General features: G+C 35.3%; 1 protein-coding gene across 1 annotated transcript in view; it reads left to right on the forward strand.

Annotated features, from left to right (window-relative positions):
- The first annotated feature begins 1,075 nt into the window (after positions 1 to 1,075).
- LOC113110190 (ras-related protein Rab-3C-like) overlaps positions 1,076 to 13,081 on the forward strand; it is a 74,114-nt gene continuing 62,108 nt past the window's right edge. The window contains exon 1 of the mRNA XM_026274234.1: positions 1,076 to 1,264. Coding sequence (XP_026130019.1) covers positions 1,091 to 1,264 — 174 coding nt within the window. The 5' untranslated portion in view covers positions 1,076 to 1,090. The remainder of the gene's footprint in view (positions 1,265 to 13,081) is intronic.

Raw genomic sequence — 13,081 nt, forward strand, 5'->3', positions numbered from 1 at the left:
AACTTAGTGTAACTTGATGTACTAAAATGCCTAAATTTGTGTGGGCATGTTTTTGTGACATATCAGGACACAACTTTGTATAATGACATGGGCATGACACAGGTATTACAAGGAGAGGGTGACTTATGAGGACATAACCCATGTCCCCATTTTTCAAAACGCTTATAAACCATACAGAATTAGTTTTTTTTTGAGAAAGTAAAAATGCACAAAGTTTCCTGTGAGGGTTAGGGTTGGTGAAGGGCGATAGAATATACAGTTTCTACATTATAAAAACCATTACGTCTATGGGATGTCCCCACTTTTCACAACAACAAACTAATAACATTTCTCATTGTGCTTTAACTTAATGAAGGCCTATTAAAATAACTAAAACTAAAACTGAAAAAATATTGCACTTTTATAATATGTCTATATAGTGTAGCTATATAGACATATTTTTAAATTGCTAAATTACAAAACACAGCAAAAGGTTTTGAATATCATAATAATGAAAAGGAAATGTGTAAAATTATCAAATTAAAAAATAAATGATCTTATAAATAAATAATTTCTATTTGTATGTATGTGTGTGTGTGTGTGTGTGTGTGTGTGTGCACGTGCGTGCGTGTGTGATTACAGTTGTGTACATACAATTATACATACATATAAACAGATTTTTAGCAGCAAACACAAGATGGTTTTAACAAAGTACCCCATGTGTACAGTGAAATATACTGCTGGATCTTTAATGTTGTGGGCCTATTTTTCTGACGGAGATCCTGGACGTCTTGTTCAGATAGATGGCATAGGCGGCAGGCCTAATGGATTTTATTAAATACCAATGGATACAAAATAGAAAACTTCTTCCAACAGGACAATGATCCACAAATAAACATCAAAATCAACACTAAAATTGGTTACTGAGAACAAAACCAAGCTTCTACCCAGGCCAACCCAGTTCCCTGAACTGAACCTTACAGAAAATGAGTGCTTTAGGGGTGGCCATGGCCGCCATGGAAATAATCAGGCCACCCCGATCGTAATTGCGATTTATTATAAATAATAATAATAGTTTCTTAGATTTTGATCACAAAGACCTCGATCATTCATGGCAAAACGATTACGGTCGGAATTCGGACTGAGAAACTATCGCGAGAGTTTCCATAACGCGCATTTATTTCCAGCATTTGTAAAAAGTCGAGGACTGACAGAGACGAGGAGTGAAGCTTCGCTTTTGTGCCTGGTTCAACTCGTGTTTGAGCATACAAACACATCTTTTCAGGTGAGTTACGCTGCTTTTTCTTCTGTGTGGGCGAATTCAAGCCGCGCGCTTCAGTTTGAATCTGAATAGAGCGTTCAGCGCTGGGGCAGCGTCACATTAGATACAATCAGTGCTTTAAGTGGACTGGTACGCACCGGTACTCAGTACCCCCACTTCCAAATATAGCTCTTGAGCGTACTGCCACCTCTCCGTGCGCCCAGAACATGCTTCTATCGTACCAGTACGTTCATTTGGACATCTATTTTAATAGAGGTTTTAATCCTATGTTTGTGCCGCCACTTTTCAGAGCACCCTTCACAATGAACGCTTCCTAATTCTTCCTAGTTCGAAGTATGGAGCGTGAATCATTTGAACCAGTTTGGGAGTTCGGAGCGGCTTTGCGGATCATTTGAATCAGTTCGAGAAATCAGAGCGGGTTCGCGAATCATTTGAGTCAGATCGGGAGTTCGGAGCGGGTTAGCGAATCATTTGAGTCAGTTTGGTGATCACGAATCATTTGAATCAGTTCGGGAGTTCGGAGCGGCTTCGCGGATCATTTGAATCAATTCGAGAGTTCGTAGCGGGTTCGCGGATCATTTGAATCAATTCGAGAGTTCGTAGCGGGTTTGCGAATCATTTGAGTCAGTTCGGGAGTTCAAAGCGGGTTCGCGAATCATTTGAGTCAGTTTGGTGATCATGAATCATTTGATTCAGTTCTGGAGTTCAAAGCGCGTTCGCGAATCATTTAAAATAGTTCGGGAGTTCAAAGCGGATTCGCGAATCATTTGAGTCAGTTTGGATGTTTGAATGCAGTATTGTAGTAGCTCTTTCTAAGGGTATTTTTTCAAAATCCTTTTGCACATTTTATTTATGTTCATTAGTTCTTTCTAGCTCAAGCAAATCCACGAACTAATAAAATGATTTATTATTAAGGTCGCCTGTTGACTGCTATAAATAAAAGCCCTTCAATAAAGTTGTTGTTACCTCAGGGGATGAGAGGAGTCATCAAAAAAAAAAGAAAAAAAAGAAAATATATATATATAATTTTTTGCTATAATAGAGTACCGGCACCTCTTTTGGGCCACTTAAAGCACTGGATACAATGAAGGGAGACGTGAAAAAAGAACATCGCCTTGTTTTCATATGGATTACTTTATCACATAATCTTTGTTTTCACTTATATAGTTCAAAAGTAGACATGTCAGGCTTTCTATAGATATCTCTCTCATGTCTCTTCGTTGAGTATTCACGGAGTTACAGTTCATTTTAATGACTTGTTTGTAAATGAAGATCATTGCAGACAAAGGCTGCAGACAGCGCACCTTGTTTGTTATCTTTATTTTATAAGTTCACAAAGTTTTGTTGTTATTATGTCTGTATTAAAAAAAAGTAAACCCTTTACAGATTCGATTGATGCATTGCTCTTATCTGTACGATCAAAACTGAAAGTGTAATTTAAGTTCTTTTCGGGGTTCTTTTCAGGAGAAAATGACTCATAACGCGTATACGCGTTAATAGACTCCAGAGGGTCAGATAAATTATTATCTTAGTTCCTTTCAACTATTTGTGTCTGAAGTTTTATCATTGTCCTGTGTAACAAACAGGTAATGTAGGGAGCAGTTAACTTAGCTAACTTCATATTAGCTGACTTGGATGCTCAAAACTGTGTTTATTTATCTCTGAATATATAAATGTATGTTTTAATCATGAAACATTTAATGTCATCAACATTCCAATATAATTATTAGCTTCTAAGTCGATTTTATATACAGTAACGTTACTTTTCTATGTAAACACGCTAACGTTAGATGGATGTGAATAACCGTTGCGCTCTCATCATATTTTACAGCCCAATAAGTTTGCTGAATTTTCATAGGTTGAAATAAAATGAACTTAAGTAAATAATTTCTTGTCCTTTTTTAACTTTTCATTATCATGGGGAGATATATATTCTGTTTTCAAAGTGAATTTCCTAAGTTTTATTTTATTAAATAACTTGAGGGTGAGTAAGATTATGAAGCTCAGGATTTTGGTAAATTTTAATAAAAAAAATGGCATTGTAGGCTAGTTATTGTACATTATGCATCATTGTAATTTGGGCACTATACAATACTTTAAAAAGTATTTTAAGGTTGGATAAGTGCCGTGTTTGTTTGCAAAATTTTGTTTTTTGTGCAACCCCAAAGTAACTACTGGCCCCTGCCTGGCCACCCCTGTGAAGAATTCCTTGCTCCGCCACTGATTAGAGAAAAACATTTATTTCAAAATTAGATTTCTCTACCATTTTAAATTCTTATTCTCCAATGGAAGGTTACATTTGAGTAAAATTTTAAACTAAAATATGTAAAGGACTGATTATACAAATAGTGTACATTTTCACAGCCTTCTTTGATCATATTTACCAAGGGAATAAATAATTTTGAGCATAAGTGTATAGATACTGTATATCAATTTGATGATAATTTTTTTTTTTTTTTTTTTTTTTTGTAGAAAGGGAAGTCAAACGAGTTTGATTGTTTTGCATTTTATTTGACAGTTTATCTTAAAAATCTTAAACTGTCTGCTTCAGTCTTGAACAGTTTAAACAGTTGAATTAGATTAGAAACCCCACACATTTCATCTTTGGCTCCTTAGTTATTGTGCAGCAGTTGTGTGTCTTGTTTGTCCAGAACCGACAACGTGTCCATCCAGACAGACAGACAGACAGACAGTTCCCAGCACAGATAACACTGAGACATTTAATGAACTGATTGCAATCTTTTATGCTCGTTTAGTATAAAACAATACTGCGGGTCTCCTCCTGTGGCCCTGCACTGAAGGCATCTTTTCACTGGCTGTGTTTTCTTTCTCTTCTGAATGCTTCTGTTATCTGGAAGCAATCATTATGTGTTGAGCTCTAGTGCTCACGTGTCTTCTGTGTCCCGGCATACTAGTGCAGAACTAATGGCTGAAATTCACAGCCTCCAGGGATCATTCTGCCCTGCTCAGGCACAGCTGCTCCGTTCACTGCGGTAAATCACTTCGTTACTGCACCGAGGGTTTGGGTGGAGGATGCAAGGGAATATAAATGTTTTGTTTGCTTGCATACTGTAGTTGTAATCTCAGAAACGCGAGTTTAGAGTGGTATGGACATGTTGTTAAATGCCATTTGCAGTATCATTAATTACCAGAACACATCCTAAGTACATTTGTATTGCTCAGATTACTGTTTCATACCACAAGAGACATTTAGCTCTAAATGGGTTTAGAAAAAGTATCACTTTAATATATTTTAGAAGTTTTGTCTCCTTTAAATCTTTAGTGTTTTATATAATTTTTTGTTCATTGTATGACTTTAATTATTTACTCGCCTTGAAATATAGGCTTGCTGCTGACATAAGAATAAAAAAATGAATGAAAAATAAGTAAATTAATTAAATAATAAATGAAAAAATAAATAGAAAAAAAATATAAACAAAAATAAAATGAATGTGTAAATAAACAAATAAAAGACGAATGAATGGACATAAAAATAAAATGAATTAATAAATTAAATAATTATTTATTAAATAATAAAGAAATGGATTCATAGAAAATAAACTTAAAATGAATGACTTAATAAATAAATGGGTAAATACAAAATAAAATAAATGACTGAATAAAAACAAAATAAATGATTAATTAAAATTAATGAATTAAAAAAAATAAATGCATGATTAAATAGAAAATATAATTAATGAATGACTGAATAGATAGATATTAAATAAATTACTGGATAAATGAAAGTTAAATGAATTTAAAAGTAAAATTATGTATGACATAATTGTTTAATAATTAAATATAATAATAATTGACTGAATAAATTAATAAACATAAATTGATAAATAAAATACATATGTAGAAATAAATGAATACATTAAACTATGAATGCATACTATGAATGAATATTATAAAATGACTGTAGCTAGCAGCTCAGATCATTTGATGAGAAAAGTTCATGATTTCTGAAGTAATAGACTTACATCTCTGTTTGCTCTGGAGTTTGTCTCTTTTGTGATTCTTCTGTCAAATGAAAATGCACAAAATCAACCAATATTCTTGTGTTACATTTGTTTGTGAGTTTGTAAGAGACCTTTGACATGCACCTGATTGACCTGCCCAAAACTGAAAGCCACCGCCAACATTTCAGCCTTGACAAACATGAGAAAAAGGCATTTTGTTTATGGCACTTGTTGATGCTCCGGTTGCTAATTGGAGCTGTTTATAGTGTCTGCCTGCTTTAAAAGCCTTCGCTCCAAATTACACACTGGCATGAAAGCACACTCTATCAGCTTTCCCATCAAAGCCGACAGCAATCATTAATGTGGAGGATATTTGATAAGATCTCCTCCCTCACAGGTTAAACCTCTGAAGACTGAACAGAAATGCTTCATTTGGCATTCTACACTCTTTTTAATGCTTTTATGTGACTAGCTCATTTCAGGCCACATTTTCAGGAGAGTTTTTCTTTTTTTGTAGTAAGTCCTTTTGCAGCACATCCAAATATTTACTTGGCTCAAACATAAATACACGAGAGAGAAAGCCATTGCGCCATTGCACATTTTACCAAGGCTTGTTATTCTTTGTGTTGCATTCACATTGATTTCTCGGATTCTGACTAGAACAGATTGATGTTTTACTATTTTATGACTGTAAGATAATGTATAAAGAAGCAAAATAACAGTGCTACTATTTTTTTGTACAATATTTCTAAAATCTCTAACATTTACCATGTTTTATATGTTTAACATTTGCTAAACACAACAGGTTTTACTGTCATATAATATTGATTGTTTAATCACTGAGCATTTTATTGCATGAAAGTGACTAATAATAATGCAACTCACTCTAAATGCCTTCCTGTTCTGTATATTTTATATATATATCCTATATGATCATCAGGCTTTGGGGCATATTTATTTGTGCATTTCTCAGTCAATGCTGTATTGCATTGTATTGCATTACATGTGCAAGCTTAGAAATATCTTCTTACTAAGACATTTCTTGAGATTTAGAATGACAATTGATATGTACAGTATATGCATTTTATGCAAGTAGTCTGTATAAATATCTCATTCATTTACACAAGCTATCAGAGTTTAATCTTTTTGTCCAGATACAGTAAACAACACCAAATCTGCATATTCTTTGCTCAGTTTGGCTGTTTCCCCCTTAATATTCTCACTATATCATACCATATTAGACATGTATCAAATATGATACTCAGCAAAAAACACATGCAAACTAAAAAAAAAAATGAACCGTTCAATTTTAGAAAAATTGATATTTCTGACTGGTATTTCATATATCAGGGTTAAATGTCATTTTGATGTCCATTTATAAATAATTCTTCCTCGAGGCCTTTCCATCTCTTTGACACTGCTTATCATGCTCTTCCTGTTGAACCTCAAGTGAGATGCAATTTTCTGATTGCAGTTCAAGCAAGCCTCAGAAGTGCTCGAGATCAGGGCTGACGGGAAATCAAACTGCATCCCAGCCCAAATCAGCTGGACGTACTATTTTAAGACATTCTCATGTCCTCATATGCTCCAAAAACAAACCCGGCCCTAAAGATAGCCAACAAGCTTGATAGCTTGATCAAACCGTCAGCGGTACGCTGCACCCAAAGGCTACTTCAAAGGGCAAGATGCTAATTGTAGTCTCTGTTTTGCTCGTATCATTAGTCAAACAACACCCAGTAATCAACAGCACAGTCCTCATGTCACTGGGCTTCCGGTGACTTGAGTCCACATGCTCCAGCGGAGCCCAATGTTTTCCACTTCTCGCTGATGGTTCATCAGATGAATTACATCAGCTGCTGTGTGTACTGCAACTGCTCAGTGCTGGATTCAATCAAGGATGTTTGAACCCGAGAGCTGTTTCAATGATTTATCTGATAAATTTTTACAGCAGTTGCTTTAGAGGAAGAGCTCACCCCAAAATTTGATGAAAATGTGCTCCACCCTCAGGCCATCCGAGATGTAGATGAGTTTCTCCATGGGAACAGATCTGGAGATATTTAGATTCCATCATTTGCTCAGCAATGGGTGCTCTGCAGTGAATGGGTGCCATCAGAATTAGAGTCCAAACATCTGATGAAAACACCACAATAATCCACAAGTAATCCACACCACTCCAGTCCATCAATTAACATCTTGTGAAGTAGAAAGCATTATAATGGACTATGGACTCATATTTTGGCCAGAGGCAATGGTTAATAGTGAAAAATATTTTAATGGTAGGTTTGTTTTGTACAAACATGGAGCTGTTCACTTCACAATATATTAACAAATGGGTTGTTTGGATGAGATGGATGTTTTTATCAGCTGTTTGATGGCACCCATTCCAGTCCCTCCAGAAAAACGTGATTATGCGATCGCTTGATTTGATGCATAATCAGCCAAAGGCCGCATATATATAAGGATTTTTGCCCGCAACAATCACAAAAAAAGTTGAGTCTTATTTTGGCTACACCTTTCTCTGTATTTGAGCTAATGGAATGATTTTTGGTGACAAATCTTATTTTGAAATTTTTCAAAAACTCAACGGTTCACTGTGGGCAAATTCATGACCCTTTCGGGATGTTCGTGGATGAAAACCTCCACTTAATTAAACTGCTGTAAAAATGTATCATAAATATTTTGTTCAATTTTTTTTTTGCATAAATCTATTAATCAACCTCAGTCCTGATCTAAACTAAAAAAATTTTTTACAAATTCCAAGATTTAAACTTTTTAATTACCAAGTTCATAAATTATGTCACTGATTTGGGAAAAAACACACAAAATGACATATTTTCAATATAAAAAGTGATTGTGGTCTAGATTTTTTTTACCTTTTATCACAGTCTTGGGCATGTCAAAGATTAGTAAAAAGACTGGCTTTGATGCATTGTTAGTTTTTGTGCAGCATTAGATTTAGTTTTTTTCTCCCTAATTTGTTGTTGGTGGCTGTTTTTGCCCCATTGACTTCCATTATAATGACATTTTTTGATTGCAAAGCCATGACACCATATAATCATGCATTCTTGATTGTTTGTGGTTTTCCCTTTTGGGAAGAGGTTAAGAGTTAAAGCTGCAGTAGGGAATATTTTTACAATATTTGTAAAAATATTTTTTTAAAATATTTGTTAAACCTGTCATTATGTCCTGACAGTAGAATATGAGACAGATAATCTGTGAAAAAATCAAGCTCCTCTGGCTCCTCCCAGTGGTCCTATTGCCATTTGCAGAAAGTCAAAAACAACCAATCAGAGCTGCGGTCCGTAACTTTGTTTGTGTTCAAACTGTAGAAAAATGTATATAATAAGCGAGTACACATGAATCCATTTTCCAAACCGTGTTTTTGGCTTGTCCTGAATCACTAGGGTACACCTATAATAAGTGTTTATATTCGGACTATTTTAGATTGCTTCGGGGGTACCGCGGTGGAGTAACCCAGTATCTTTGTGATTCTTCATAGACATAAACAAAGAGAATTAGCTCCGGCTACAATGTTCTTCCCCAAGACGCAAGCAGTTCTGTTTATTAACCGCTAGAGCGTCAAAAGTTTATATAAGACAAAAGACTCTCATTCAGATGCGCTGATTGTGATTGGGTTTCTGATGTTCTCTAAGTCAACATTAATTTAACCTATTTATTTTCTCATGAAATATAAATCTTTACATTATTTTATCAATTTAATGGGTTCTTGCTGAAAATCATTTTAAAAACGAAGTATTACTGTAGTGTATAATCATGAAATCTAATCACTGCATGTTACTGTAGGTTTACATTAGTGTTATAGAACAACTTAAAGGGACAGTACAACTGAAAATGTCTTGATTTACTCACCATCATGCAATGAAACTTGTATGACATAAATTCTTCCCTGAAACACTAGGAGATATTAAACAGTCATCTGTAACATTCCCTGCCTGGAAACAATACGCAATGGAGGTGAATATTGACTGATGCTGTCATTATGCTTAACATGTAATTGTGTTCAATGGAATAAACAAATGATTCAAAGAACATAACAGTGAGTAAAAGACAGAATTGTAATTTTTTAATGAACTATCCCTTTAATGACCTTAATGTCTTTCAGCTTAGCTTATACTTGGCAGCAAGTTTTGCTTCATGTTAAAGTGCACCATTCATAACCTCGAAATGTGAACTTTCTTACATGTGTTAGAGTCATTTCCACTCCAGGAGTTCCTGGAAGGCAGCATACTAACGCAGATGGCCACGAGTTTCCCTGTCACTCCCACATCCCGTTTCCTTGTGCTTCTCATCAGACGTTTGAGGGAAGGATGCTTCATATATCCATATCCTCTACAGCTGCATCGTAAAGCCTCGCTCTACAGCTTTCTGAAACAGATCAATGCCGCGTGTTACACCCAACAGAAGTGTCAGGAACTTCTGTACTAGAGGAAACTGGATGTGAGGGCGATCACACTCCTTCCAGGATTTATGACAACGTCATGGCCGTGTTCCTGTAGCACAGAGTCCCCACCAAAATCAACACGTAATCAATTAACACAACATCTCCTGAGTTTTTATTGTTCATCTCCAGTGGTAGACTTGAGCACTTAAGTATAAGTACAAATTCCCTAATAGAATATTGTTCCAGTAAAAGTACTGCTTTTCAATTTTACTATTTTTAATGTATGCAAGTATTACAAGTAAAAAGTACAGATCGATGGATGTTTAATTCAAGAACTTTTAATAATTTTATGTCACATGATATATATAATTCTACTGTTCAAAAAAAGGGGAGGGGTCTATGTTAAAATATAAATTTATGTTAGGGTTTATGTGTGCAAACAAGTAAAAAAATATAGTATTTCAAATAAAGAAACAAAATGCATATTGACAAACTATATACTGTATAAAAGAATGTCATATGGGGCAAAATATGTATATAAAAAAATTGAAGAATGCTTTGCATACATACTAGAAACGTATATAAACCTACTATGGCAGTGAATAATTTTTCCATTTTATTTTTACTTGATAATGATGGTATTCAAACATTTCATACAATGTAAAAAATGACTATGAAATTAACGGGATAAGACTGTAAAAATGCTACAGTAGAAACCTGTTAAATGGTTAATGGTAAATTCCCAACTGTTTACTGAGAAAAACTATATTGGACATAACATGTAATTTTACGGTAATATACAATTTTTCTAAGTGAACAAGACTATAATTTACAGTGAATAAGCATAAAATGACATTCCCATAATTCCCTGCATTAATCTTTTTTTTTTTTTTTTTTTGGGAATAACTGTTTCTTCTTAGTTTTTTTCTTGACAGTTTTGTATTATTAGGGGTTGTGTGTTACACCTAATGTTTTTAAATGAATATTTATTTCATTATTTTAGTTTCATGTATGTTATGATGGTGTTTAGTGCTTGTGTGAATGATACTGTGCATCTTCTATATATGTCATTATTTAAAAGCTGCTTGTGATGTGCTTTGGTTCATCATGTGACTTTCTCATCACCACCTGCATTTGGTGCTTATCAGTGTATTACAAAGGTACAAAACAGATTTCAGTACTTCAATAGGTTGGTGTAGTAACATCAGTTAATTAAATTACGGTATTTAACTGTAAATTAAAGTTAAAACCATAAAACCTAAAATGTTGCTACCATAGTTTTTATGGTAAGATTCCAGCAACCACATGTGCCATTTTTTTACCGTAAAGCCCCTTTCACACTGCTATTCCAGCAAATACACGGGTAAAGTGTTCTAGCAATTGTTCCCGGTTCACTAGATTTTGCACTTTCACACTGCCAGTGATTACCCGGGAAATGTGCGTGCTTTTACACACAACCCGTAAAGATCCCATAACTACACGTGACATCAGGGCATGACGTGTAATGTACGAGTCGAAAACGTTAGGCACGTTATACTTTCACTGAAGCTAGTGAACAATCTCAGCGTCAGCGTGGAAAGTGAGGAACTAACTGATCATTCATTACAGTTTGCAGATATTTTTTTGTCGCGAACATTGATCTTCCTTCAAAACAGCTGGCAAAAGAGTTGTGCATTAACGTGCGTCATCACTACAACACAGAATTAGATATGGCTTTGCTGACGAACAGATCCTGAGCTCATTTACTTATACTCTTTGTAAATGAACACATTTTACAAGATATTGCGAAATTGTAAGACCGGATAATATAAATCAGTGAATTGTTGACTCAAGAACAGTTGCAATCATTCAGTGGGGTTTGCAAACCTATTTTGTAGGATCATTAAAAAGTATCGGATCATAAATCAATTTTACGCCACAATCGTGTCTCATAGCAGGAGTCAATTTCTCCAGTTTAAAATAACAAGAATTACATGTTTTTAAGAAGAGTGGAATCCATATGGAAACGCCCATATGGGAAAACCGTCCTTCTTGCGAATGAGAGGAATTCAGCTCAGTCATTCAGGCTCTGGAGTTTTTCAGAAACAGGTTGAAACTGAAACAGGCATTGCTCATTTAGATCTTTGTTTTGCCTTTGGCACAGGGAGTACTTCTGCAGGCCACTGAGGTGAGCTTCAGTAGGGGGCGCTGTTCATTCAGCCAAACATGCTGACTCACAGATCGAAACGAATGGAGCAAAGAAGCAATCACTGCAGCCTTAAACCCTCATATGGTGCAGCTGAAGGTGAAATGAACTGAATGTTCTCCTCAGAGGAGAAACATTGTTATGTGCTCATATACACCAATATGTTATGAAACCCACAGCTCCCAGACCAATACTTACTCTGGTACAATTTGATCCCTTTTGGGAAAATTGCAGTCTGTTTCTCTGATTGGTTAGCTTAATAGAGTAGAATAGACTCTGTGAATTAGGGCATGACCACGTTTTGTTCATTTTCCCCCTCCAAATTTAATAAGCACATTTCTCCTGGAAGAGTGAGCTTAAAGGGTTAGTTAACCCAAAAATGAAAATTGTCTTGTTTTTTACTCACGCATAACACGGATATGTGAGAAGTGAGAGAAAAGTGTTTATTACATTTGAAACATGGATATTTTTCTTACAAAACACATGGATTCACTACAGGAGGCCTTTATTGTCCCCCTGGATCTGTGTGAAGCACGTTTTATTATGGATGTGTGCACTTTATTTGACGACTTGTGGACTGTTTAACTGCAACACCCACAGACTGTAATGATAATGCTTGGAATAGCCAGGAAAGTTTTTTATATAATTCCCACTGGATTCGTCTGAAAGAAGAAAGTTATTTACACCTAGGATGCTTCGAGGGTGAATAAAACACAGTCAAATTTTCATTTTTGGTAGAACTAACCCTTTAATGCAGCGGGCAGAATTGGATGAATTTGATTGAGAAGCACAGGTATATCTGACCACTTTCTCTCCTTTTTAACTTTGCTGATGTCACTAAAAGTCATCTTAGGGTCTCTCTTTACAGCTGTCACAGTGTTTCTATCATCAACTGCTGATGTTTTCCTTGGTCTTCCTGTATGAGGTCTGTTACTTAGTGCACCAGTGGTTTATTTCTTCTTCAGGACATTACAAATGCTTGTATTGGCCATGGCCAATGTTTGTGCAATGGCTCTGATTGATTTTCCATCTTCTGTCAGCTTCACCATTCCTTGATTTTTACCCATAGAGAGCTCTCTGGTTTTCATGTTGGTTACACATCTAACTATAAATGCAGCCTGCACAGCCAAAATCCAAATCTGAAACTGAGCACCGATATTCAGTGTTATTTATTGATGAATAATCAGTATATTAGGACACACCAGGGCAAAAAAACACTGTCAGTCACATGTTCCAGTACTTTTGGCCACATGAGCAATGGGTGGGTTCAA

Source organism: Carassius auratus, chromosome 10, assembly GCF_003368295.1.
Source record: "Carassius auratus strain Wakin chromosome 10, ASM336829v1, whole genome shotgun sequence".
In the NCBI taxonomy this organism is placed as follows: Eukaryota; Metazoa; Chordata; class Actinopteri; order Cypriniformes; family Cyprinidae; genus Carassius; species Carassius auratus.